The sequence below is a fragment of the Crocodylus porosus genome, unplaced genomic scaffold (assembly GCF_001723895.1).
Source record: "Crocodylus porosus isolate Cpor-Errol unplaced genomic scaffold, CroPor_comp1, whole genome shotgun sequence".
Taxonomy (NCBI): domain Eukaryota; kingdom Metazoa; phylum Chordata; order Crocodylia; family Crocodylidae; genus Crocodylus; species Crocodylus porosus.
In genome coordinates, this window is record NW_017728950.1 from 48,527,744 (window position 1) to 48,554,422 (window position 26,679).

General features: G+C 43.9%; 1 protein-coding gene across 9 annotated transcripts in view; it reads right to left on the minus strand.

Annotated features, from left to right (window-relative positions):
* ADAMTSL1 (ADAMTS like 1) overlaps positions 1–26,679 on the minus strand; it is a 639,880-nt gene that overhangs the window by 312,875 nt on the left and 300,326 nt on the right. For 4 of the 9 annotated variants that reach the window (XR_002104654.1, XM_019554882.1, XM_019554881.1 and 1 more), the window contains exon 1: positions 3,266–3,474. The exons of 1 other annotated variant lie outside the window; for it this stretch is intronic. Coding sequence is in view for 6 of the 8 variants with exons in the window: in XM_019554882.1 (XP_019410427.1) it covers positions 3,266–3,328 (63 nt within the window). In the remaining 2 variants the exon portion in view is untranslated. Of the gene's footprint in view, positions 1–1,507; positions 1,908–3,265; positions 3,475–26,679 lie in introns of those variants that run through there. 4 more of the 9 variants (XM_019554874.1, XM_019554873.1, XM_019554875.1 and 1 more) reach the window with 3 other exon arrangements.

Genomic DNA, 26,679 nt, shown 5'->3' on the forward strand with positions numbered 1-26,679 from the left:
CAGTGCTAGCCAGATTTTCAAGTCAGATGCCAAAACTGTGCAAAATGTTGAACATGCACCCCCCCCCCCTTTTTTTTTTTTTTTTTAAACAAATAAATCTTGAACTTGTACATGCAACCAGTGCACATCTACCCAGATGGCACGACTGAAGGCCACTTTGCACATGCAAATTAAGCCACATGGAGAATGCACGTGTGTAATTTTGGAGCTCTCATTGGAAAATCCATCCCTATACAGCTATAAATGTAGAAACAGATGGTCAGACAAAGTGACAGACAAACAGATCTATACATGAAAGGAAATGGAAGAGTTAACCTTCTTACATTTAGATGTAAACAAGGAATTTAACATTTGTTCTACAAGCTAATTATGTTTATGCTCATCCAAGACAGATCCACTTAGATAATAGAAGAGTAGAGTGCCAGAGAGCCTGAAAGGAATAGACTATTGTGTTTGACTAGTTTCCATGTATAAATTAGAGCAGAGAAAAAAAGAAATGCTGCAGAAAAAAAAAACCACATGTACTTTATTATAATTCCTAGTGTTACTCTCGCAACTACCACAATAGCAGGCAAAGGAGCTACAGACCACTGAAAACAGGAAAACAGCAAATGCAAATTTGATTAAATGCCTTTTTGACAAGAAGTGGTTTGACTTCAAGTTTGGATGAACACACATGTCAATGACTGGTCATGGTTTCAGCCACATTCTCGTTGAGTTAGACAACTGTGGTTTGCTTGGGTTGCTTTTTAGTTTTTAATGAAATAGGGAAGTCTTTGGAATAGAATGCCTGCTTTCTTTTGTTTCTTTTAAAAGTAGTGTGTTACTATTTCCTTAGGATACAAAAGTTCATAGGGCAATGAGCAATATTCTCCAAAAACCTGATCTCAGTCTGGAGAGAGAAAGAGAGCGAGAGAGAGAATGTTATTTAGACTTAGGTTCAAAACTGATTTAACAAGTCACAGACTCTGAGCATTCTGGACCAGATTTTCACATGTGCTTATGCACTTAACTTAGAGATATTGCTGGGATTTATGTTCCCAAGTATAGGTGAATATTGGGGTGATACTCTAGAGCAATTTACAAGGTAAATTCGCAACCCCCCCCGCCACAGGAAAAATCAACCACAGAGCTTTTCAGTGAGATTTTGTCCCAGCAAAGCCTGAGGTGCCCAGATAGAGTACATTCATCATTACTCACAGCTACATCCTTTCAAACAGGTAGAGAGGTAAAACCAATGCTGGATGTCAATTGTTTCAGCCTTTTATTACAGTAAGGCAAGGGATGAGAACACGTCTGGGCTTTGCTTACCTTCTTGCTGGTACACTTATGCAGAAGGCCAAGTCTAGCCTTCAGCATGCTGTTCTTTCTATGTGGCAGTTTGTACGCACATGGTATACACAACAGCGTGTGATATATCACTATGGAGACCAATACGAAGTCTTGCTGGTGGGCTGAGTGCTTACTATACTATCCTTAACCTGGTCAACAGGACTACAGTACTCACCAGAGCAGGGAATGCTTCTACTGTTACATTTGCAGGACTGAGCCAGTACTTTGTACTTACAGGTTCAAACTCTGAATATAATTTCAGCTTTATAACTCAATATTTAATGGGGTTGGTGAGTTTTAAACAAGAACAGCATCCAGTCCAGTGTTTATGGGCCTGACCCCAAACCTACTAAGGTCAGCATGGGTCTTTCCACTGATTTCAACAGATTCTGCAGCAGGCACCATATAAATATAGATTCGATGGCAGGCTCTGACATCAACATGTATGTTGAATATGTATCTCAGTGCTTCTCCTTTATATAAGTCCAAATCAAAATTTAAATTCCTGCCGTCTTTACTCAGTCAAATCCCCCACTGTAATCAAGTAAGGGAGAGAGAAAAGAATGTCCAAGATTCTGAAAAAGAAAGTTGAGCTTTTTTCACATCACAATTCTTAAGGCACAAAGGGTTTTATTTTAAAAATCTCTAGCAAAAAAAAAAATCATGCAAACAAACTGTTATAGTATGAAATATAATGCATAATGGTTGGCAGCAGAATGCACTATTTATTTTCATGAATTAGGGACTGAGTACATAATTCACAAGCAGTGGAGTGAAATAACTACAAGTAGTGAGGGTCTGATTTTAAGATGGGGCCAAATCCTATAGTATGTAAAGAAATTCTGATCTTTGGAATATAATAATGATCTTGCAGTTATTACGTGAATAAGATATGCTCTTTGGTGTAAAATTTTACAAGATTTCTTGCTCCGACTCCATTCAAATTAGTGAAACAAATTTTCTGAAGAGACTCAATTTATGTGCATGCCAAGAACACTTTGCTATTAGAAGTATGCATTCTATTATTCATATTTTCACTGTAGAGTTTTGGGCAGAAAATGTGCAGTCCATACTCATTAAATTAAGTATGAGTCATGATTTTCATGTGAAAATCTGGTCCAGAATGCTCAGAGTCTGTGACTTCTTAAATCAGTTTTGAACCTAAGTCTAAATGACGCTCTCTCTCTCTCCAGACTGAGATCAGGTATTTGGAGAATATTGCTCATTGCCCTATGAACTTTTGCATCCTAAGGAAATAGTATCACACCATTTTCAATTAAAGAGCCCAGCTGTGGGGTTCAGCTGTAGAGCGTCTTATCAGTGTGATTGAGAGTCACTTACAATAAAAATAAATAAGGAATGATAAACAACAAGGACCAGCTTTATATCTCTAAAGTGCCTCTGAGATCACATAGCATAATATTTAACTTCTAAAAGTTAGTATTGGTTTATCTCTCTAATGATTTACAGTAATTATCAGAGATAATCTGAGTTGGCTGCTGGCGAAGTTCCAATACATGTTGTACCTGGTTTCTCTGCATGTGCACAGGGAAAAAAAAAAAAATTCCTTTGATTTACAAAAAAAAAGAAAAAAGGACGAACACCCTCCCCAGCACCTAGTACATAAAATTCCATGAGCACTACAATGTGTTACAGTTTCACTTCAAGGGGGAAAAAGGGCTGTTAACCAAATTCCAAGCATTCATATTACCAGTCACATTATATCACTCCCCAAGTTTGCATAAATCAATGCCAACCTTTGGGTTCTACCTGCAGCAACCTATGCTAACAAGACTCAGAGCCCAAGTTACATTAAAGAGGCTGAAACTTGTGGAAGTGGTTCAAAGTCATCTCTTTCTACCTGGAGTTTGAAAGATTTAAAACAAAGTCAACTGCAACAGTTAAGTATTTAAGTAAAAGAAACGGCATTTACCAGAAGCAGGGAAGCCAGGAGCGGGAACAGAGTGCCAGCAGTTGCCCAACGGCAGCATTCCATGCTTGGATCCTTGCCGGAATCTGAATCGGACACTGTATAAGCTGCTAAGTGCTCCTCTGCCGGCTGTCACATCCAGTACTGGTGCTAACACTTCAGCCCTGCCTATCAGCTTCCATCAGCTCTGCTCACATTTCCTGACCAAGGGGTGGGTGGGGGGTAAGCTGAATGGAATCTCTCCCCAAGCAGGCAGCCAGCCAATCAGGCTCTTGCTAATCAGACATGCAGAATAACAAAGGCAAGAGGTCCAGGGAAAGTATAACAGTGAAAGAAAGAGAAGGAAAAAGAGAGACAGCGAAGGAGGAGGAGAGAGGCAGAATGGCAAAGATGACTGTAGTGCTCTGCCTTTACCTAACTGTACTCAGTGAGGACTACTGCTGTACTTGCCATGAGCTCTTTGCAGTTATGGCTAGTACAGTAGCTCTCCTGACTGTGCATAGTTCCATTTAGGATGGAAACTTAATTCATATCAATATATATAACATATGCCATAAAAGGCAGAAATCATGACAAACAGACCTCTTCCAGAGAGAAAGGATATATTCCTTAAACAATCTCCTGTATTATTTAAAGGGAGGTGGTTTGCAAATCCTTTTTATACCATTTATACAAATCTAAGGAGTTCCCCTCCTCACTCCAAAACTGACAAATAGTTTTAAGTTTTCTTACAAAGCTGGGTGAGAAATTGTTTCCCATTTTGCAAAATTTTTTGAGATTGAAATCTTTCCCTTTCTACATTGGGATTAAATAGAGACCTGTCAAAATTTTGCATAAACAACCCTGTTGTTAGGACATTTGCCTGGGCTGTGGAAACAGAGAGTCTCTGGTGCAGTGCAAGAATTCACCTGGGATAGCCCAGGTGCATGTTTTAACCTCTGGGTTCCTGTACTCTCCAAGTTCTCTATTTTGTACTATGAAATTGCATCCTAAATATAATGAATGCTTTAGCGAAACTGGCCCATTTATGGGGAAAGATTCATTTTCCATAACTGGCCTTTCATAAAATTCCTAACCTGCTCCACTTTCTAACCATTTTGTGGTTGCTTATTGTACCTGGATGGCAGTAGCCAGTTACGTACTTCAATACACCTGGGAGAGGTGTTGGCTTGTAAAATAATGGAAAAAGAAAAATTGTTTCCTGAAGAAGAACAATTCAGACTATCTGCTTCGAAAAGGATCTACTGAAGCTGATGGAGGGATCTGCTTCTTTGATTTAGTTTAGGTAACTACTAATCCAGGTCTAGTTTTGCTTAATTAGCAGTAATATAGCTGTAGTTCTCAACCTTTTCTGTACCAGGACCCATTTATGAACATCAATGGCCAGTCCTAACCTAGTGCCCCCAGGCCCTGCCAGTGCCCCTCACCTCTGACCCATAACTCCCTGATCCTGCTAATGCCGCCACTTTTAAGCCACAGATGCCTAGCCCTGCCAGTGCCCATCAATCCCCACCCACAGCCCCCTGGCCCTGCCGATGCCCCTCACACCCAAGCCATAGTCCCCTGCCCCCCTGGGCCATGCTGGTGCCTCTCATTCCCAACCCACAACCCCATCTCTCCCCCTAGCCCTGCCAGAGGGGGCCCCCAGCTGGTCATGGCAGCCTGGTCCCACCCGCCCTCTGAGCAGCATCTCCTGGGTGCCCCACCCCTGTGAGTACAGGTACCGGCTCCAGTACTGCCAGCCCAGCCACACAGCTCCCCACCACTCCTGAAGGACACCCCTATCCTCTTCCCCCACTGGATGGGCAGGGACCTTCACCCTTGTCCTGATGCAGCCTCAGTGCCTGGTCACCTTCCCCCAGTGCCAGCATGCACCTGCTGCTTCCAATTATGCCAAGCAGCTCCTTGTGGGCTGAACTGTTGCCAGACTGCAAGAGGAAACTTATGCTTTCCCATATTTTTCTGGGACTTGCTCATGACCCTTTCAGATATCCTTGTGACCCACTTCTGGGTTGCACCCCATGGGTTGAGAAACACTGATTTATAGCAAACCTGACTGAAGTGTAAGATGTGTTATCTACAATTGCCACCAACTATGGCTAACCTCCCATACCAAGGATCTCATTCGGTCTTCATGTTGCCAATGCTATCTACACACACATCTCCAGTGCTCTGCATGTATCCAGTCAGCCATCCTAGATCCAGCATCATGGGCTTCCCATGCAACATCACAACTGGGCCTCCCATGCACAAATAGGGAGTCTGCAGACCAAGGCGATGCTGAGGGACCTATGGCGAGTCCCCTGTCCAGACTTCTTCCCCCGCCTAGGGCCAAAAGCCATGTGGCTGCTTACAACTCAGTACTGACCACATTGTGGAATGCCTGCATTCTGCCTCCCAGTAGGGAAAACCTGGATGCCTGGGGTCCATCTCCCTACTGTGGGAGTCAGGAGGGTTGGGAAACCCGAGTGTCCAGGTGCAGGGGTGAACTTTCTTTTGTTCTCTGGGAGGAGAAGGAAGGCAGGAGTAGGTGGGGGGATTCCCTAGGGGGAATTTTTCCAATTCCAGTTGCGCCTTACCCACAGCAGTGCTCATATGTAGATGTTCTGAAAATGGCACCCAGAGGCATGCCCAAGAAAACCCGCAGTTGTGACCGTTAGTTGCACCTCAGCTGTGGGGCTCAAGAAAAGCTTTCAGTGTCTTTTGGGGTGTATTTGGGTGCTGGTTTGCATTAGGTGGATCCATGTCAACGTGCTAGCCTCTCAGGAAAGCAATGTGACCTTGAGGGATAGGGTAGTCAGTTGTCAATTAACCATATTTATGGTCCCACTCAATGCAACACAGACTAATGAGCCCCCAACAACATGAAAAGAGGCTGAGGGAACTGGGTTTTAGTCTGCAGAACAGAAGACTGACAGGGGATTTGACAGCAGTCTTCAATTACCTGAAGGGCATTTCCAAGACAATGGAGCTAAACAGTTCTCAGGTGGTGGCAGATGACAGAACAAGGAGCAATGGGCACAAGTTGCGGCAAGGGAGGTTTACATTGGATATTAGGAAAAACTCTCACTAGGAGGGTGGTGAAGCACTGCAACAGGTTACCTGGAAAGGTGGTAGAGTCTCCATCCTTGGAGGTTTGTAAGGCCCAGCTTGACAAAGCCCTGGCTGGGATGATCTAGTTAGGGACGGTCCTGCTTTGAGCAGAGGATTGGACTAGATGACCTCCTGATATCCCTTGCAACCCTCATTTTCTATGATTCTAAATAGAGGGTAATGAACCTAGTACTTCAGCTTCATTCCAGGCCAGTGGCATGGTGGTTGCAGAGGTGGAGCAGGGGAGAGCATGTTTGAAAGGCATGAAGTCAGTGGGGAGCATCAATGTGTCAGTAATATCAATCTTCCATCTGGACAACTGTCAAACCAAGAGACACTGAATATCAGAGTAGGTAACCATATCCTTCCCCATGAGATTATGCCAGCCTACCAAGGAATCATATTAGACAGTTCCCTCAACTTCAGAGAACTCAGAGTCACTGCACTTGCAATGGTATACATTACAATGGTACTTGCAAAGGTATTTGCCCTAGTACAGAGGTTCTCAATCCCTGGGCTGTGGTGGGTTGGCTGCCAGCCTGCAGCATAGTCAGCTGCTGGACAGGAAGTGATTGCGGACTAGTGGACCAGCAAACAGTGGCCCCCTGGGAGCCAGGCAGAGAGGCTCCGTTTGCAGGGTCCCTAGCAGCTCAGGGTTTGCCCCCCGCCCCATCCGGGGGGATATCCTTACCCATCTTCCAGTTGAAAATCCTGGTTGCGCTTGGCTGTGGCAGCTGGGGCATGGTTTGCTGGGCTGTGGCATAAAAACTCTTTGGGAACCCCTGCCATAGGACATTACTGTGCTCCTGTAGGGCCCAGAAGTTGTTACACTAAAAGGCTTGACACTGTATTTAACAGTGCGCAGAGACTCATAAGCAGCTGCACAATGTACACACACACGTATTCCCTGCACTCTAGGGCATTAGACCAAGTGACATAAAAAGACAGACCCTAACTGCTCCCTGCTGCCAGGTTTCTGGGCTCATGGAGAGCTCACTAGGCTGGGTACTGTGGTCTTGTGTGTTCCGCTAAATTTAGATAAGGGGTGGGGATGAATGGAAATTAAATGATTGCTCAGAGTAATATGGTCTGAAATCTATTCCTGCAGCATTTTATATCAACACCAAATGAGTCCCCCATTGGGCACAACCTTGACAGAGAAGCATGAATCAAGTTGAGCAGACCAAGATGTGGATATGGACATTTCAAAACAATACTGTACAAGATGAATATCTTGGACAGCACCCTGTGTGAATGGGGTGTCCACAGTCAGCACAGCACTTACTCAAAAGCTGCAATCTATACAAATGCCCAGATGGGGTAGATGGAATCTGCACACTGGGCTATAATACCAAACAGTGGCTTATAGCTGGCCAGAGGGGAAAAGGGGGGGAGGGGGGGGTTGGAAACAGGGGCTGCGTCACTTCGGGTCACTGAGAGCCCAGAGGTAGGGCCAGCCCAGAGCTTGGACAAATGAGATGAGCTCTGGCTGAGACTATAGTATAGCCCTGGGAGGAAGGATGAGTGAGCTGCTGCCCCATTCTGACTGCCCCACCGGTTGCTGGCGGAATGCAACCTAATATGAGTTGTGGTGGGGTCTGGTACAGATGTTCATTACAGTGGTCTTACCTACAGCACTAAAGTCTGATGCCACATCTGCCCACAGTTATCTTAGAGCGGGATCTTCCATTTTTATAGTACTTTATATGCCCTGGCCATCTGTTTAAATTAGGGTGGTAGAATGCTTTCTGCAAGCTTACCATGCAATAAGTGTAACTTCTGTACCTGGCCTATGCCTACTATAGCATACAGTAGTGTAAGAGTTATGTTGCAACCATGATGGTCCAGAAACTATGCAAGAGGTAAGGATTTCATAAGGCAATATTTTTTATTGGACCAACTATTTAGTTGTGAGAGGCAAGGATGACTTAGGGTGATAGTGAGAGGCATGGATTTCTTAGAGTGCCTGGCTCCTTGTCATCAGACCTGAGGATGAGTATCTTGCATTCGAAAGCTTGTCTAACTTTATCCCAACTACATAGCTAGTCCATTAAAAGATCTGTCCTTAAGAAATCCTTGTCTCTCTACTATAACATAGTAACAATGCCTATTCTTAATGTTTCCTTACATTATACATTGTAAGAATATGTCTTCAACTACTTACGTCATTACTTAAGTTCAGATATTTGGACAGACATTTTCCACGTCAGAATCCTGCTTTAGGCTGATTTCTTCTCCTCTAATTTCAGCCCAAACTGCTCAGCTCTCTCTGGGAATGAAGCTTTAAGGCAAATGCTTTGTTTTACCCATGCTAGAAGCAAGTTACAAGACTCTGGGGGAGGGGAACCAGTGCACATATGTTCAGTAGAGATGTCTCAGTGCTCATCAATTCCCTAAAGACTTTGTTTGCACTAGTTAGCAAATATGCAGGACTTTTCCTGCAATTTCAGCTCTAGGATGATGCAAATATCTGAAATGATAGCAGAGATTCTTTTTCCAATGCCTCACTGACTAACCCCCAGCACTAAGCCTAGAAAAGATGAAGCTGGGAGTTTCCTAACTGAAGTACAGAAGTAGCAAGAGGATTGGAGAAAATAGCTTGGGACAAGTAGCCTGGAAGAGAGGGTTGGCCTAGAGGCTGAAAAGGATGTGATGAAAGAAAGAAATCTGATGAGGAATCAGGGAATATCTGGGAAAAAGACTGGAAGCCCCAAGCACTGGACTGGCAACAGGAAGCCAGAGCAGAGGAAAGAGCTTGAATGAGGAGCTGAGAATAGGGAATGAGGACTGGCTGGGCAAAGAGACTTGGAATGAGGAGCTGAGGAAAACATGTAGTGCAGGGATGGGTAAAGTCCAGCCCATGGGCCGGGTCCGGTTGGCAGTGGACTCCATTTCTCCATGGCAACCCCAGCTGCAGCTGCCTGAAAAGCTCCAGGCTGGGGTTGCCATGGCTGCCAGCACAGCTGGGGCTGGTCTCCACTAGGAACTTGCAAATGGGAATCTTGCTCTGGAGCCAGGGCAGAGCCATGATCTGTAGCCTGCATGCTCTGGACAAGGGCATGCAGGCAGGGGATCGCGGCTCTGCCCCCGCTCCAGAGCAGGATGTCACCGCTGCAAGGAGCTGGGGCACAGCTGCAATCCCCTGCTTGCATGCCCCTGCCCAGAGCATTCAGGCTGGAAGTCGTGGCTCTGCCCTGGTTCCATAGAAAGCCGCAAGTTCCCAGTGGCTCCAGAGCAGCCCCCTGCCCTGCTTAGCCATGTGCGCTGCCAGCATGGTTGGGGCTGGTTTCCATGACAACCCCAGCCTTGAGCTTTCCCATGCAGCTGCAGCTGGGGTCTCCATGGAGACTGGCCCCAGCCATGCCATCAGGGAGGTGCTAGGAAATGAAATCCGGCTTCTGGCCAGATTGGCCATTTTGCTTACCCCTGATGTAGTGGCTGCATGAGAACACTGGTCCCCCAGGGAGACTTGGGGCATGATCAGTCCAGAGAAACAAACTGAGACTTCCTCCACAAGAGGACTGGAATTGAGATAAGAATTTTGTAGAATGCAAAAAAGAGGGCTCCCTGACTGAGGAGAATGGTATTGGGATAAGGAGAAAACAAAGGACTGGAACAGACCATGGCTAAAAGTCAGAAGTGGCTGAGCTTGGGGTGAGTGGGGGAGGCAGTGCATACCACAGCTTGTTCCACTTCAAAGCCTGGAATGAAGCCCAAGATACCTTAGGGTATTGCTACACAATTAGGATACTATGAAGTAAAAGACAGCGAGGTTCCATTGCACATCAGCGGCTCTGCAGTAACTGCCCATATACACACACTTATGCTGAGGTAAATTAAAACTTATTCATGACAGCATGCTCCACAATGAAGCAAGAATAAGTTACTGGGAGCTATCTTTCCTTCACCACAGATTGGAACATGCACACGGGCAGCAGAGTGACTGAGGGATGACTGGGGGTACCGCCCTGGGTGCTGCCTTTGCGGGTGGATGCAAAAATAGCTGCCAATGCAGTGATGGTTGAATGTGCTACCACAACTGGCACTGCTCCGTGCATCATGGCTACCCCAGAGCCTTTGCACATGGGCAAATACTTTAGAGCATCTGACATGCAGTAAAGCTTCCAGTTTCCTCACCAAAACTAGTTTGTATGCCTATACTCTCAGTTTCACCATTCTTCTTTTGTCAGCAAATATCTATGAAACCCACTGGCAAAGTCTCTCTCCCCTAATAGTGCCAGTCTACATAAGCCTGCTATTGCTATTAATTACTCAATGAGCTCCAGTGTTAAATGCCTGTGGATGCAGGCAGCTAAAGGTTCCAGTCCCAGAGATGAATTAGGTAGGTGTCAGTCTGAGGCCACATGATGGCATTTCTGTTTTTTCAGTTTAAAATTACACAAAAAGATGTCAAGTTATTAAGTTTGCGAAGTCAACACTCAAAAGTTAGGAAATATCATAATTAAGTTAGTTTGTACAATCTTAATGCTATTTTTTCAAAGGACCTACACCTCATTTAATATACAGAATGGACATGACCTGGAGGTTAATCACTGTTAAATGGTAAAGAAGGCTGCTTCATGTGTTGCAAAAGTTGGAAAGTGAATAGTGAATGAGACAGGGCCCTACAGAAAGAATAGGGTGATGTCATGGTTAAAGCAATTGAATGATGCCTTAGGGAATTAAAATTCTCTAAAGTCTGCTGCTAAGTTTTAATGCATTTCTAATCTATACTATACTAAACTTTGCATAGGTGGTCTCTGATTTTTCAGTCTCATTTTTAGGGAGGCTGACTGGAGACACTGGGGTCTGGTATGAAAAAACCTGTACTCCTGGGTACAACGAAAATCAAGGGAAGCTGGGCTTTGAACATACCATATGATACATAGAGCTAGGTATTCTAAGATAATCAGGCCTTGAGGGCCCCTCTGCATCTATACGTAAAGGTGCAATGCAATCTAATGTGCAATCCACACAATCATGTCTCTTGCCATGCCACACATGCATGCCAGGAGGCACAATTGGAGGATCACATGCTAGATCCCATTATGCCTTATTGCTGGTGTAGGGGGAGCCCAGTCCTGGTCTCTTTCTGAACCAGCAAGAAGCAAGCTTCCATGGCTGAAGGGGGTCCCAGCCACAGAATCCATGAAGCAGCACTTAGAAGCTCCCTGGCTTGGGGATGCACATGGGCTCCCAGCCAGAGCAGCCCCTGGCCACAGATTTAATTAATGGCATGATAGAAAGCAGCTATAAATTTATTACACATATTTGGTGGAATAACTTTGTAGCTTATTCCTCTTTTTATCAAGCCACTAATTGATTGAATGTGTGGCTTTGTGACTACCTAAGGTGTGATTAACTACCTAATCATTTAACTACTTAAACATGTCTAAAGTGTAATGTGTAGATGGGGCCTTAGCACCTCCAATTCCAAACTGTTTTGAGGGTGGGTGGCTTACCTGGCTAGCATAGGGCATATCAAGGGCTGTAGCATACAGCACACAAGGAAGTGATGTGCCTAACAATTTAACTGGCCTTCTTCAGTTCCCTAGCCTGATGACTGGTTGTCCAGTCATAACCGACTGAACTAGGGACTGTCTAGAGTGAGGCTCCAACTCAGTACTCTGGATAGATACTGAACCTCTTAAACCATTCTGTCCCTACATCCCCTTACTGCAAATTGATGATTACTCAAAACCAGAGGATACTTCTGACCTCAATTACTCTTTACTTTCATTTTTCATGCAAAATGGAGATTCTACCACTTAAAATTACAGGGTAATTGTGAAAATAAAATGCAAGAATATTTTCTTAAATACTAGAATGAAGAGTGCCACAGAATAGCCCATCAGGAAATCAATAGTCCTGTCTCCAGAGCAGAGTTTGAACAGTGTGCAGGAAATAAGACGTGACAGTATCATAATTCATATGCCCACAGTTGTTGAATTACAGTTGCATAGACAAACTCAATTAAGGCATTTTCTAAGTTTTGAATATTTAGCATTGCAACCTTAATGTTTTTTATTTTATAAAATTGTGCATGTAGCATTTTCAAAAGTGACCTCTTCTTTCTGGTGAGTTCATTTTTGGGTACTGAATTCTAGACATTCAGGTTGAGATTTCCATTTAGAACTCTGGATGGAGCCAAAGGAAGCTCCAAGTACTGAGTACCATTAGAATCTGGATATTAGTCACCTGAAACTGGTCACTCAACAAAGGATCTACCTAATATATGTATAGGCTCCTACTTAATTCATGGTTTCCACAAAGTCGGTCAAACTGAGTAATTCAGAATTGTCTGCAAAAATCAACAAAGAAACCCCTCAGTAAAAATAAAATGCAGGGGAAGGAACCAGCGGGCATGGTGGCACAAAGACTAACAGACAGGAGGGAGGTTACAGGGGCAGAGTGCCATGAAGGGCAGCCAGCAATCAAGATAGCAGCCACCCCATTGTCCCTCCTACCCTCATGGCATCTCCACCAGTGCAAAGGGCCTCTCTGTCAGTGCGGTAGCAAGTGGGGGGGGAGGGCAGTGGGTTGACTGTCCCAGGTGCTGAAGTGAAGGGGTGCCAACAGGCACTGTCCGGCCAGGGTGGGGTGTGGGACGGAGCCTTGAGCAGCTCATTTGTGGGGGTTGCAGGGATGGGGGAAGGGTGGCTCCCACTGCTGTGTACAGTCCTGGGCAAGCTGCTGCTGCAGGCTTTGCCCTGGGCACCAAACTTCATTGCTATGGTACTGCTCTGTCAATCAGCACCAAGGGTTAGGGCTGCCACAAAAGCCTGACAAAATTGGCTCTGTGCACTGTGAGTGGGCCACAAAAATTCCTGTCTCACTGCAATTGAAGTAGGTCCCTACATATGTAAATGCTTTTGACAGTTTAGCCCTAACCAGTCACCTTGGACAAATGCATTTTATTCTACATTCTGCCACTGACTCCTTATGTGGCCCTGGGCAAATCACATGCGTCTGGATCAAGTAATCCACTAAAGCTGACATGGAGTCAACGACATGGCTAGAAATAGGATTCCTCTAGGCCACATATTCAAGGAATGTTAACAAGGAATGCTATCATGATCAAACAGAGGATCTGAGCTTACTGCATTAAGTAAGAGGAGGTGATCTAAAGTGGCGAGCTCTATCCAGAGATGACTATAACACTACTTTAATTCTTAGGAACCACACTATTTTATTCTTGGCAGCACGGATTGTACAGGATTAGAGACAGACATGCCTTTTTGAAAAATCCTTATACAGACTGAAACCATTCCTCTCTTCCCTCCCCACTTCTCCACAATTTTTCATTGACCAGCAGTTACATTTGAAAATCAGGTACCAGTACAGAACTATTCTGGATTTAATCACTCTTAAAGTTCAGCCTTGGAAAGGTAAATGTTATTTGCTTTGTTTTGTTTCATTTTGTTTTTCAAGGCATGGCAGACCAGGAACTTACCTAATCTAATACAACCGGAACCTGCACATGTGCAGCCTAATGACCTGGCAGCACGAACGTCGCGTGCCCCCAAAGGTTGAGGGGGCATGGTGAGATCCACCAGGCCATGGCAGTACTGTCGGTGGCGGGGGCATGGCAGCAGTAAGTGGGGAGCTCCCACAGGCAGTGGGTCAGTGGCGAGCACCAACTGGCAGTCGGTGACAGCCTGCCGATGCTGCCAGCAATGTCGGCGGCAGCAAGCGGCAATTGCAGGCTGCCTGCAGATGCCGCTGGTGAAATTGTGTTTGAGTAGTCTACCTGCACTGGAACCCAGAACGCAAAACAGTCATCAAATGCGTGGAAACACATTAATCAAATCCACAGTCCGCTCAAACTTCTGCAAAGCAAAACCATTAAGTTTTGTATACTGTAATGGAGCTCAATACCTTCCAATTTCTGCTACCTAGAGTTTAGTTCCTTTAGTAAAGGTGTGGGCAATTATTTCAGCTGCAGTGCCACTTAATGAGTTTTGGTGAGCTGTCACGGGCCCCACAACTAAGATCTTTCAGAATATATCATTTTAATAAATTATAGATTTAAAAAAAAATTAAAAAATTACACACTAAAAAACAAACACCTACTATATTTTAATTTTATTTCAAAAAATAATTTGTGTCCTGATGTTCTTTTGAGTAGTGTATATAGAGGTGATTACATAATAGTTCAAAATAAAATCTCACTCTTGTACATTGTATGGGGGAGGAGGGTGTGGGAGTGTGTATTGGGGGGGGGGTGCATTTGTGTGAGGAGAAAGGCCTGCACATGCACTAGGTACCAGGGGCCGAATGGGGATTAGTAAGGGGAAGGGGGAAAGGAGGGCAAAGGGCATGTACAGCTCCTTCTGGTGGCACAGTGCAGGTGTAGTCTGCACCCTCCCCCATCTGACCCACAGCTGCCCCTGCAGAGCTCTGCATGATGCCAAGCCTGGCCCTCTCTCACCTGGGTCAGTCCATGCTGTGCTTCTGCCTTTACCCACTGGCTCCAGCCCCAGCCAGTGCACATAGCTTCCTGGCAGGGCTGCAGCTGCCTAGGTACTGCTGAACTCTCCCCGCCTCCAGCAACTTCTCCTCCTCCTTCTCTTGCTCCTGCCCCTGCTGTGCTGGTCTGGGCAGCAGGCAATGCAGGGAAGCCATGGGGATGCGCACTGGACACCACACGCCCAGCCAGGTGGGAGGAAATTACAGCTGGGTGGCTCCTGCCTGTGTGCACGGCTCTAGCTCCAACTCAAGCTCCTGGCCACCTTGCTGTGGCTGCTCATTGTACCAGGCAGGTGGGTGGGACACATCCCCATGGCTTCCCCGCATTGCCTGCAGCCTAGAGCAGTGCCACAGGTCAAGAGGAGGAGCTTCTGGAGGCAGGGGAAGCTGAGCAGTACCCAGGTGGCAGCAGTTGCATGGGAAGCAGGCCTCCTAGGAAGCTGTGCCTGCTGGCTGGGACCAGGTCTGCAGCAGGCATGGATGGGAGGATGGCATGGGCTGCCCCAGGTAGGAATGGGTGGGCCTCAGCCCTATGCAGAGCACTGCAGAGGCAGCCACAGACTGGATAAAATCAATTGGTGGGTGCCTGCCCACGGGCCGGATCCAAGCAGTTGGCAGGTTGAATCTAGCCTGCGGGTCATATTGTTCCCACCCCTGCTTTAGGGATTCTTTTGCTCTCCTTTTATGCTTGAACAGAAACAAATCATTATGAGGATTTAAGGCTAGAAATAGATGGCACAAAATGAAAGTGGATTAGCTGTGCTGAGATGTGCCCCAAGACACAAATTCAAATTTGGAGCTGAGTTTCTTAAATGCTTGGAGGCATTCCTATTCCAGATTCTGGTTTTGGTCTATCTCTTGGTGTTTACTTGGCTTGCTTACAGGTCCCTTTGGACAAGCAGTGTTTCTTTGTTACATAGATGCTAGTAATGGGAAGGCAAGCCAATGTCATATAGTCTAAAAAATGTATTGAGGTCAGATATGCAAACTGCAGCCACTTCAGCTGTATATTACTTTTTCTTTATGTCATAAGCCCTGACTAGACTAGTGGTATACAAAAAAAGAACAAACACAAGAAATTCTACCTACTGCACAAAAAGAAAAATCACTGAAATTTCAGGGGTTCATGCAGGTCAGGGATGTCAAATATATGGCCCACGGGCTGGATCCAGCCCATGGAACTGTTTCAACTGGCCCACCAGTAATCAGGCAGCCTACCAGAATTTAGCGTAGTATGACCTGTCACAGAATTTGGGGTTCCTGGACCCTGATCAACAGCATGGGGTGTGTAAGGGCTATGCAGATACAGCTCTTGCTTGCCTGCTGCTGCCCAGTTCCCCAACCAGCTCTACCACCCAACCCCTGACCTGTACCACTGCTTGAATGTGGACCTTCATGACTGGACCCAGGGACAGGCTTGGGAGAAGCCTACACGGTCCAGATCTGGCCTGAGGCCCAGGGTGAGTTTGACATCCCTTATGTAGGCCAAAGTGAATGCTGCCAGCTGCATGTTACACTCTGTGCCAAACATGGTAGCAGCTGAAATCTGCCCAACTAAAGCCAATAGTAATGTTTCCTCTGACAGCAGCAGGACTAGAATTTCACTCTTTATTAACCAAAAAGATCTTAGTACAGTCTAGCATGTAGCTCCAACCTCAACAATACTCTCACTGAGTTCAGTAGAAGTGGGATTAGGTCCCAAATTACAACTACAGAACATTCCATTCACAAGCACAGAAAAAGTGACCCCGTCGGGTATCTGTATTGGTCATTAGCTGCATGCCTTTGCCCTCTTCCCGGTGTTTAAATTAGGCCAGTCTGCATGTGTTTGTGAGAAGTGCTGGTTTGCAGCACTGCACATCTATAGTAGATTATGTGAAGCGAAAGCAGAAGCAAAGGAGGATGTCAGGACTGTCTGAAGCATTGCTGCAAGCTGGGCAGACTTAACAATGCTTAATTTAAAAAACACAAGCCCAGGCAGGAGAAATCTGTTAACATCAATATGCTTTATAGGAGGAAAGAGTAAACTAAAACTTTGGATTTGATCGCCCTGGAGAGAATAAGTTACAGTTTTCACTCAAAAGCCACCCAACTCTTCTCAGAGGTTGAACCTCCCTTTTTTACCATTAGGCCTGCAATAACCAATATTTTTTATTTCAATTTAATTTTTTGGTTAACAGTTATTCTTAGTTCACCTCTGATTAGTTTGAATTGGTTTCTATGATGCTGGATTCTTTCCTAACACTGAAAAGTGGAAGGAAGCCGATGCTTAAGGAGTTTTTGACAGGATTGGTTGTGGATTGCATGTGCGTGTGTGTACTTATAGTTAATGGCTGCAAAAGGTACTGGGTTGACAGCTGTGGAACTGCAAACCTTTTCAGTCAAGGTCAAGTTGACCCCAGTGAAAAAGGCCTACCTGTGACTCAAATCCTACATAGACCTTTTCCTAAAGATTTAAGGCATGCACAAGTCAGAAGTGAATTTTCCCCTGAGAATGCAAAAAGCCAAGAACAGTAGAAACTTCCATACATTTCGCTGTAGAAACCACCTCTCAGTAGGAAGGAAAGGTTCAGTCTCCAATTCAATTAACTCCTTTGCTTCTATGATAAAACTAGCTGTTAGACTGGTGCATAATACTTACTACCTGCCAATATAGGCCTACCTGTATAAGTGGGCATCACTGAAAACAAAGAGTTAGAACTAAGCCCAAAATGGTTGGGAATTAATATGAAGTTTCTTTATGATGTGGAGAAATCAGTCCCAGAATCTTAAAGGAATCCTGTCAAACCCATTCAGGCATAAAAATAAGCTTGCAGAAAGTCTGAAGTAAACAGAAACGTTTCTATAATTTTTTTTAGAAGATTTAAATGGAAACTATTTATTTTTTAAAGGAATAACTTCTACCCTTCAGTATTTTTACCCAAACAATTCACAATCTTGCTAACATACAAGATGAGAAAGTAAATCTGATTAGCAACTGACAATAATAAAACACAACAGTGAACCTGACTAGATTCACTGTCCAAAAACTGAACCAACCAGAAATGATAAGAAGTCAAAGATAAATTTTAAATATTCTTCCTGATATCATAAACTAAGATATCTTTTTATTAACAAGATTCAAAGGAGCTTTGAAGTGGAAATAAATAAAGTGAATATTGGAAAATAACACTGGTGTCTGAAAATCAGTTTACCTTGCCTGGTTAAAAGTAGCATCTAAGATTACAGAAACAAGGGAAATGAGAAGGAAAAGGCTATTTTTCTGCTGTCAGCTTGCTCACTTTTGGACAGTAAGTTTTATCATTTTCTCTGTATATTCAATTAAAGCACTCTGCCTTTGCCGTCCGCAGATATTTAACAATACAAGGAAACCAACCACACAAGCATGGTTAGGCTCCAAATAACTGTTTAGTAATTACATATTAACATATACTACAGGGTGGTGTACACAAGCTACTTCTCTTAGGTGTCGGTGGCTTTTGCAACAGAAGCAAGGAAGCCTATTAAAGTAGTGGTGCTGCAAGCTGGATGACTGGCAAGGGACCACTGCAAGAGCCAGATCAGCCTCCACACACCAGGATTGTCCCAGGTACTGATCTGGGCCCTGTGCTGCGTCCACCAGCCCTGCACTCATAGATCAGGGCTGTGTGCCAACTCCCTCAGTCCTGTGTCCCCAGATCAGGGCCCTGCACTGCCTCCTGTGGTCCCATGCCATTTTCCTGGGTCTCCCACTGCAGGCTCAGGCCCTGCATTGCCTCCAGCTGGTCCCTGTCTGCCCAGATCAGGCCCTAAGTCACCTTCGCATGCTAATTTAGCATGCTATCAAGCTTCAGGAGCTGAATACCAGTCTGGAAATTTGGCAACAGGGGAGTGGCTCCCCTACTGCCAAAATTTCAGATCCATGGGGACGGCTGCTAGCCATATGGTATGGCTCGACAGGTCAGGGGTTGAGCACCCCTGCAGTGGAGGACTTCTAAACAGTTTAAGATTCCTAGATACTGTAGCCCTGATTCTACAATACACACAAGCAGACTTTCATGCTCAGCCGTGGACTCTATATGGGCATAAGATTTTACCCAAACAAACCATTTTTCAAAATCAAGATCTTAGGCAATTTTTTAAACAGCAAGACAAGAGAAATTGTTTTTTTAAAACGTTAAAATGTGACAGTAAAACTACATAAATTATCAGGGGATTTCAAGAGCTGAAACAGATTTTAAGTATGTATGTTTAAATCATCTGCCATATCACACTCCAAACCTGGAGAAGAACAATCAGCTTCTTCTTAATTTATTTTGGAAGGAAGGAAATGAACAGTCTCTCTTCTTGAGGCTTAAATTGTATTGAATGAATTCATGAGGCTGGAGCAACCTTTATCATAAATCCACCAATCTGGAATTTTCTGAGCTTACCCAGCAACGAACTTAAATCTGTTGTTATATAAAATAGGAGCAGTTCCTCAGGATTATGGTTAAGGGAGTTAATGGCACAACAAAGAGTTGGCTTCTGGGAAGGGAATATTTGCATTGTGTATCTTAGAATAGATATGTAAGGTGTCCCTTTTCCTGAAGCAATACTCCCTCAACTGCTACTAGCAGAAGGATTTACTAAACCAAAAGGAATCTTAGAAACCATTTATAAATCCTGCATTGTGCTTTTCACTATACTATATAATACTACATTAATATTTTTCCACTAATAGGGTGTGGTAGCTTAGTGACTCAGCCAAATATCTTGAGCTGGCATGCTTTAAATCTGAGTCACAACATCAAAACAGGGAAACTGCAACAACAACAACAACAAAAACGCAAAACTTTTTTTTTTTTTTCCTTTTTCTTTTGGTGGGAATCTCAGGTACAGAAGACAATCAATTTCCATAAAGATACTGTGGCATAAACAGATTCTCAGACTTATTCTCAATTAGCTTCCACTGTATGGACACCATTCCTCCTTATCTAGATACCCTTAATATCCCAGTATTGTAGACAGCACAATCTTTCTTCTGGTTAGATTGTAAAAAATGAGCAGATACTTTTAGGTCAGTCTGAGTGCCAGTCTGTGAGCTAGCTAACGCAGTTCAGCATCTTGATGGCAGACAGCTGTCTAGCTCTCCTTCTGACAATGATCATGCCAGCACACCAAGCTGTCCCTTCTCCCTCCTCTTCCTTCCATTCATTACCCAGTGGAAATTCTAGCCATCAGCTTGTAAGCATGTTGCCCATATTTTAGATGACTCAATAGAGTGTATTTACCAAAAATAATTAATTTTGTAACCATTCAGACATGCACATTATTTTAATATCTTTGATATTCTCCTCCTCTGCCATATCCTCCTCCTTTGCCATTGAATTGCTGTGTTCTTGTTTCCGAGCCAATTTTAGGGAATATTTGTTATCTACCTTGAAGAACTTATGTGGCACTATTTTAATATATGGCCCCTTCTTACTGTATTTAACCTTATAATTGGTCTGTGAAGCAGGGAAATACTATTTTTCTTCATAAGGTACAGAGGTACTAATTGGCTTGTTAGAAATTGTATAGGAACCCTGGGATGGAGCAGTGAGTAGTAGAATGCATCGTTCCCAACTCCCAACCTCACTAGTGGACTTTGGCAGCTCTCTGTTGTAGTTTTCCCTGAGCAGTCCTATCTAAGTGAATACAACCACTCATGCTAGTTTTGCAGGACCTACCCATTCTGTTGAAAGCAAGTGAATTTTTCCTGTTATTTTGTGAAGTGCAATGCACACCTGCTAGAAATATTATTAGAAACGCATAATGAATAGAGTGGTGTTAGAACTGCACAGTTTGTATCTCGTACCTGATAAGGGGAAACACCACCAAGGACATCCCCCCCCTCTTGGCCAATTTACTCTCTCTTCTCCTATACTAAATCACTCTCTTTTCTTCTCCCCCTGACAATTGACATGCAAATTACAGAAGCTGTAATTCAGCTGACTGTGTCCTCGAAAGAGGGGGGGATTTCAACTCTTGGTGACCTAGAGAGCTTTCTGAGCGTGCGTAATTAGCTGATGCATATATGCCTATCTGCCCCGCATACTTAAGTAGTTAATTATAATGCACATGCGACGGATGACGTGACGTAATCACATGTATGTTTGTATGAACCGGAAATAAGTTGTAAGAGTTCCTGTTTCTGCACACGTGCCCAGGAGAAAAAGGGATAAAAGCCAGCTGAGAGTTTTCCTCGGGGGCAGAGTAATCTGAGATTCTCTGTCTCTGCTCTGACCCTATTTGCAAATACACCTTTTGTTCTGCTAATAGTGTGTGTCTGAGAGTTCTTCGCCTCCCGAGAAATGAACCGCAACATTTTGCAACACACCTATGGCATTGTATACATTTAAGATAAAATAAAATGTGGCATCCTTGCAATGAGCTCCATGTAGATTCCTGTGCTATACTGCCACTGTAACCAGTGCTGTGATATCTGGTATTTTCCTGAAAGACCCAGCTCTTGGAGACATGTGAATATAAGAACCTCAGCTTTCACTTTAAGAAAAAAATTAAGATTCTATCCCTTGTTATTGCAGGGGGAGGGAGCTTGAAAACCAGAAAGCAAATAAATAAATACCCTTTTTTATTTACTTATTAAAATACCTGTGATTTTTAAAGTAAATCTGATGACTTCAGAGATATTTGACAAATAAGGACTTAGACGCTGGGGCCTGATAATACTGTTTGTAACTATGTGAATTACAGGGCCTATGATTTCTGTAAACTACCAAACTGAGTTGAACACAGTTTGCACTAAGATATAAATAACTTGCGACTAAAAAAAACCAAAAACAAAATAGGAACAAACCCCCCCCCCCAAACACATCTGAGCCTCCTTCTATAGGGTTATGTATTTTTCCCTTGTAGAGCTGTTTGCAAAATCTACATTGCATGTCTACCTGGTTCTTTCTGTGGGTTTTTTGCTATTCCAAAAGAACCATTTCAATTTTCTTTTTATTAAAAAACAGATCCTAAAACACAGAGAAAACCCTTGTGAGCAGCCCTAAAATAAATCAGTTGAAATTGTCCAACATATCAGTAAAGATAGAAGATTCATTTCTAATCTTGCTATAAATATACTGGAGAGGGGCAAGAAGGGGCAGAAGATGAAAACTACAGAAGGGCTTAGATTTGGACCTGAATCTGGAAAATCCCTAAAATGCAAGGATTTGAGTTAGGGATTTGGCCCATTCACAACACTCACATCTGCATTTAGGTTCAGAATTCTAGGACTTTCAAAAGGCCAGGGATGTGAGCAGGGGAAGGAAGAGGGCTGATCCAAACTTTGGGTTTGAGCTTATCTCTGGTGTTAACAAGAGGAATGACAGCATGAAGCATACTTTGGCATGTTGAGCCACCAGGATTCTTAAATGGAGGATATTCTAAAGGAGCCCCCTTTTTCAGCCAAAGGGTTTCAAGTATCACAGGGCCATTGAGGACCTTCTTCAACTAGAATTCCCACTGAAGCCAATGGGAGTTCAGCAAGCAGAGGGCATGTAGCATTTGACCTCAAGCTGCCAAAATGAGTGTATTAGCAGTTCAAATAAATAGTACCTCACTACAGACTGCCCCAAGAAAAGGCACATTGGTCTATTTAGAAGCTGGAAATGTAGTGGCTCCTGGAATGATGATAATGATGGAAAAGGATTAGGGGTTTAATATTGGCAACCCCCCCACAAAATAAAGTAAGTTCAAGTACAAAGCACAGTTATAAATATATATAGAAAGAAAAAAGCCTGCCATAAAACATAAGGATAAGTGTAGACTTTTGGAGCAGCCCCAGGTTCAAACTGCTGCAACACATGCACATAAATGGAAAAGGTATTTGGTGAAATATTTGAAACATATGGTTTTTGTTTGTGTTTCTTCCAAACGTTTGAGAAAAGTGAACAACTCCTACCTGTATACAGTCGTGACCATGAATGCACTATTATGTTGTAACAAAAATGTATTTATAAGCAGGAGTAAAATACTGGAAGAAACCATCATGTTAATAACTAGGAGGCTATCATGTTCCATATTAAGTTTCTCAGTGCCAAAGCTTGCTATGTAAAGAGCAGCAATTTTTACCTGATGGATTAAACAGTTTCAATATGGTAGAAATACAGGAAATGGTGAAATAAAACAGATAGTATTCACTCTTAGAGCTGAGCAGAAAATATTCTCACCCTCAGTTAAACAGGTGAAAAAGCAAATCAGATTTGTGTTCTAAGTTTCTTTCTACAGTGGGCCAAACTGGAATCACAGTTTAAACCCATAGCATTTAGATGGCTCTGAACACACTAATATGAATGAGAATTTGGTTTGACTAATTTCTAGCAATTAAAGAATTTCTGTCACTGATGCTTTTGTGAAAGCATAACCTGTCTTGAGCCATTCAAGTTGCAACTTGATCTACAGATTTAATAATCCCACCTTCCCCTACACACAATGGGTCTCATTGTTCTTTTCATCACACAGGAGCAATAAAAAATGATTTCATTACAGTTAATGGTTCTTCAATGGTACAGACCTGGTGTAAAATTAGAGGAGAATCATATCCCTCATTTTTATTTTATGGGAAAAAGAATCAATCATACAAATGAATTTGTGGTGGTATCATCTGATGATAGGGATGAAAGCCTGTTTTATAATAACTAACTGATCTGGAAGTCAAAGGTATTACCTTATGTTCAGTAGAGTCAAGGGGCAACAAGTGTGACAAAGACCCATTGAATCACAGCTTGGCAAAGGAAATCGACTTAACCAAGAGTGTCAAACCCTCTCAACCCTACAAGAGGCTTATGTAACATTCCAGACAAATTCATCAGTATGATGATAAACAGGATCTACACAACAGAAAAATAAAGGATTTTTATAGACATGGTTTCCCAAGTTTTGTTCTGCAATAATGGTTTCCTTCCCTCAGCCACACTAGCAAGGATTAATTTCTGTCCTCAAATTCCAGGGAATAATCACTTTTAATAGTGTTGGTCAAAATCTTTTTAATAAAAACCTATTATTGATGAAAAATAGCTTTTCAACCACTACAAAAACATTCACCAAACCCTTTTGTTCTTTAACAAAAGTTTCCATTTCATACTCTTTGGGAAAAATATCTCCTTTTATGTCCTTCATCCCCTCAGCTTATTCCCACTTGAAATAACTTTAAAAAATAGAAGACAGAAATAAGTCCCATCTCCCCCTCCCCCCACCGAAAGGATATTTTAAAATTTCATGAGAATTGTCTTTTGGGTTTGAAGATTTTTTCCAAATAGGTATATGCTTTTCACATGGCTCTAGGTGTTAGTGTTTATTTGTATTGTCAGAGCACCTAGGAACCCACTTCATTAACCAACAACCCATTGTGGGAGATGGCGTGTGCATTCATGCATGCACACGCAAGATAAAGACAGCCTCAACACCAAAGAGTTTGTAACCTAAATCTGAGACAAACGACAACAGGTGGACAGACAAGAAGATAGTGCATACACAAAGAAATAATGAGACAAGGTTTAACTTTTTAAAACTGCAATAGCAGTATTCTTCTTTCACCTGGCAAAGCCAAAAGAAGAGTGGAAGACAGCCCTGTATTGATAGTCCTTCAAGAACTGGCTGGCAGGAGGGACTCAGCCAGAAGCCAAATGCTGTATTTCTATGGCATTCCTGATTTCCACTAACCTGGAGAGCAAATAGGCTCATAATTATGAAATTCAGAATTGAAAACTTTGTAGAACTGTAAGGCTTGGCATCTATTTCCCTTATTTATACCACTCAGCTTCACAGGCATGAAGCCAATCCTACCAGCACTTTATTTAGGGGAAAAGTACACAGCACTGAATTTAGTCTTATGCCATTATTCAGTGATTTAACTGCAAAAGCATTTTAAGGCAACTCTTTATGAGAATGTGAGCATTGCCAAGCACCTGAAGCTCCTATTAACTCTTGCACCTCTTGCTTAGGATACCCACAGCGTTAGAGTCTATGCACAGGAGTGAGATGAGGGGGGTAGGAGGAGAGTATACATCTTTCTTTGGCATTCATATTCAACAATGAATATAGTAGCTTTAGCTTTGCACCATCCAGGATCTTGGATACAGTTACTATAGAATTTTCTTTGCTTTACAATCTCTATTATAAACCACACCTCCTTTGCTTTATAATCTCTGTTATAAACCATACCTCCTTAAAGTCCTATGCTTGAAGTTACCTCTTTTTGTTCTTGTATCTTTGTGAGGGAGTGGGGCCCAGGAGCAGCCGTGTACTCCCTAGGGCCCCCTGCCATCACGCAAGGTGGACTTAGCACCCTCGGATCCTCGCCCGCCATGACTTTGATGATAAATAGGTTTGTATGGGAGGCTGCCTTTATTCCCCCGGTGAACGGTGTGAATGTCCCTGCCCCTACTCCGTGTGGGGTACCTCTGTGCACTCCTTGCCTTAAGGGCTATGCATGCCTCCAAAACCTCCACTTTAGCACACCCCAAGCCTCGCAGTTGTTCCTGGAGGTTTATCCTGTCCTGGTCCTCCGACCGGCCCTCACTGGCACCCCCTGGGCTCGTCCCACCCTGGTGCCCCTCTCTGGCAACCCCAAGTTCGTCCGCTCCCTGGTGCCCCTGGGGCTCACCACGCCCCGATGCCAGTCTCCAAACCCCGAGGCTATCATGCCACCTGGGCCGTCTTCCAAACCCTTTGCTAGTCACTCTAATGTCCGAATACTGGTGAATTCCAGATTGGGCTCAGGCGGCCGGAGCCTCACCTGGCCTCTCCGACCCCACTGGGTTCCTAATAATCAGAACCTGCCCCACTCTGGGGCCTGTGCTGCGCCTCTCATGGCTGGGGCTACAACCCCACACGGTGAGCGCCTTTCCGGCACTCCTTATGCTGTGCCCGCTGTGGCACTGTGCCCCTACTGGGCACCGGGAACCCCCAAGCTGCCGGGGAAATCCCCATGAGGCCTCCCCTCACCCGGTCCTCCGGGATAACTATAACTGAAACCCAAGCCACCTGGCTACAACATAAACAACACCGAGCCTCCTTGCTCATAACATAAACTCCAAGCCCCTCTAGGGCTTGTAACCCTACCTTCCTTTAGGGTGTTCTCATCTCTAGCATCATCACAGCCAGTCAGCGCGGTAAGGCTACAACCGGCAGCGCAGGCTGCTCAGCTCAGCTACAAAGCACCTGCTCCTGCCACAAGGGCACTGCTCTCTGGCACAGGCCTGGGCAGTTTATAAGGGCCCGGCCCTGCCCGCTTCTGGTCACCTGACCTATCCGGTTGCTGCAGCAACCAGCACCTGAGCTGCCTCTGGTGATTGGCAGCTCCTTAACCCTCCATTAGTCACAGGACATCTCCTTGATCCTGTGACAATCTTATACCATCTGCTTTATGTGGCCATTCACCCATTGATATATGCATCTATATCCAGTGGCTACTTGTTAAAAGTTCCCCAAATAACCTGCTCTGTATTTAGCTGAGGACTGCTTTTATAGAGGTACCTTAGTATAGGTTTTGGCTTTGTCTGCTTTACTTTATTTATGTCCTGCTATCTAATTGACTTTTCTGTATTTTCAACATTACCAATTGTATGGAGCACTCTGATTAGTAATTTTATTCACCTGAAGATCAGAATTTGATCTTCTGTGGGCACGTCTGTATTCTAAGACATATTTCAGTGAGATTAGTGTCACCTTTTTGTGAAAACCATGTTGAAATTAGAAAGAAAGAACAGTCACCAACCCACGGAGAATATCCCAGACTAGGCATGCCTATCTGCCAGCGGAGGTGGTTCAAGCACCTACACTGAACACCTTCAAGAGTAAATTGGATGCTTATCTTGCTGGGATCCTATGACCCCAGCTGACTT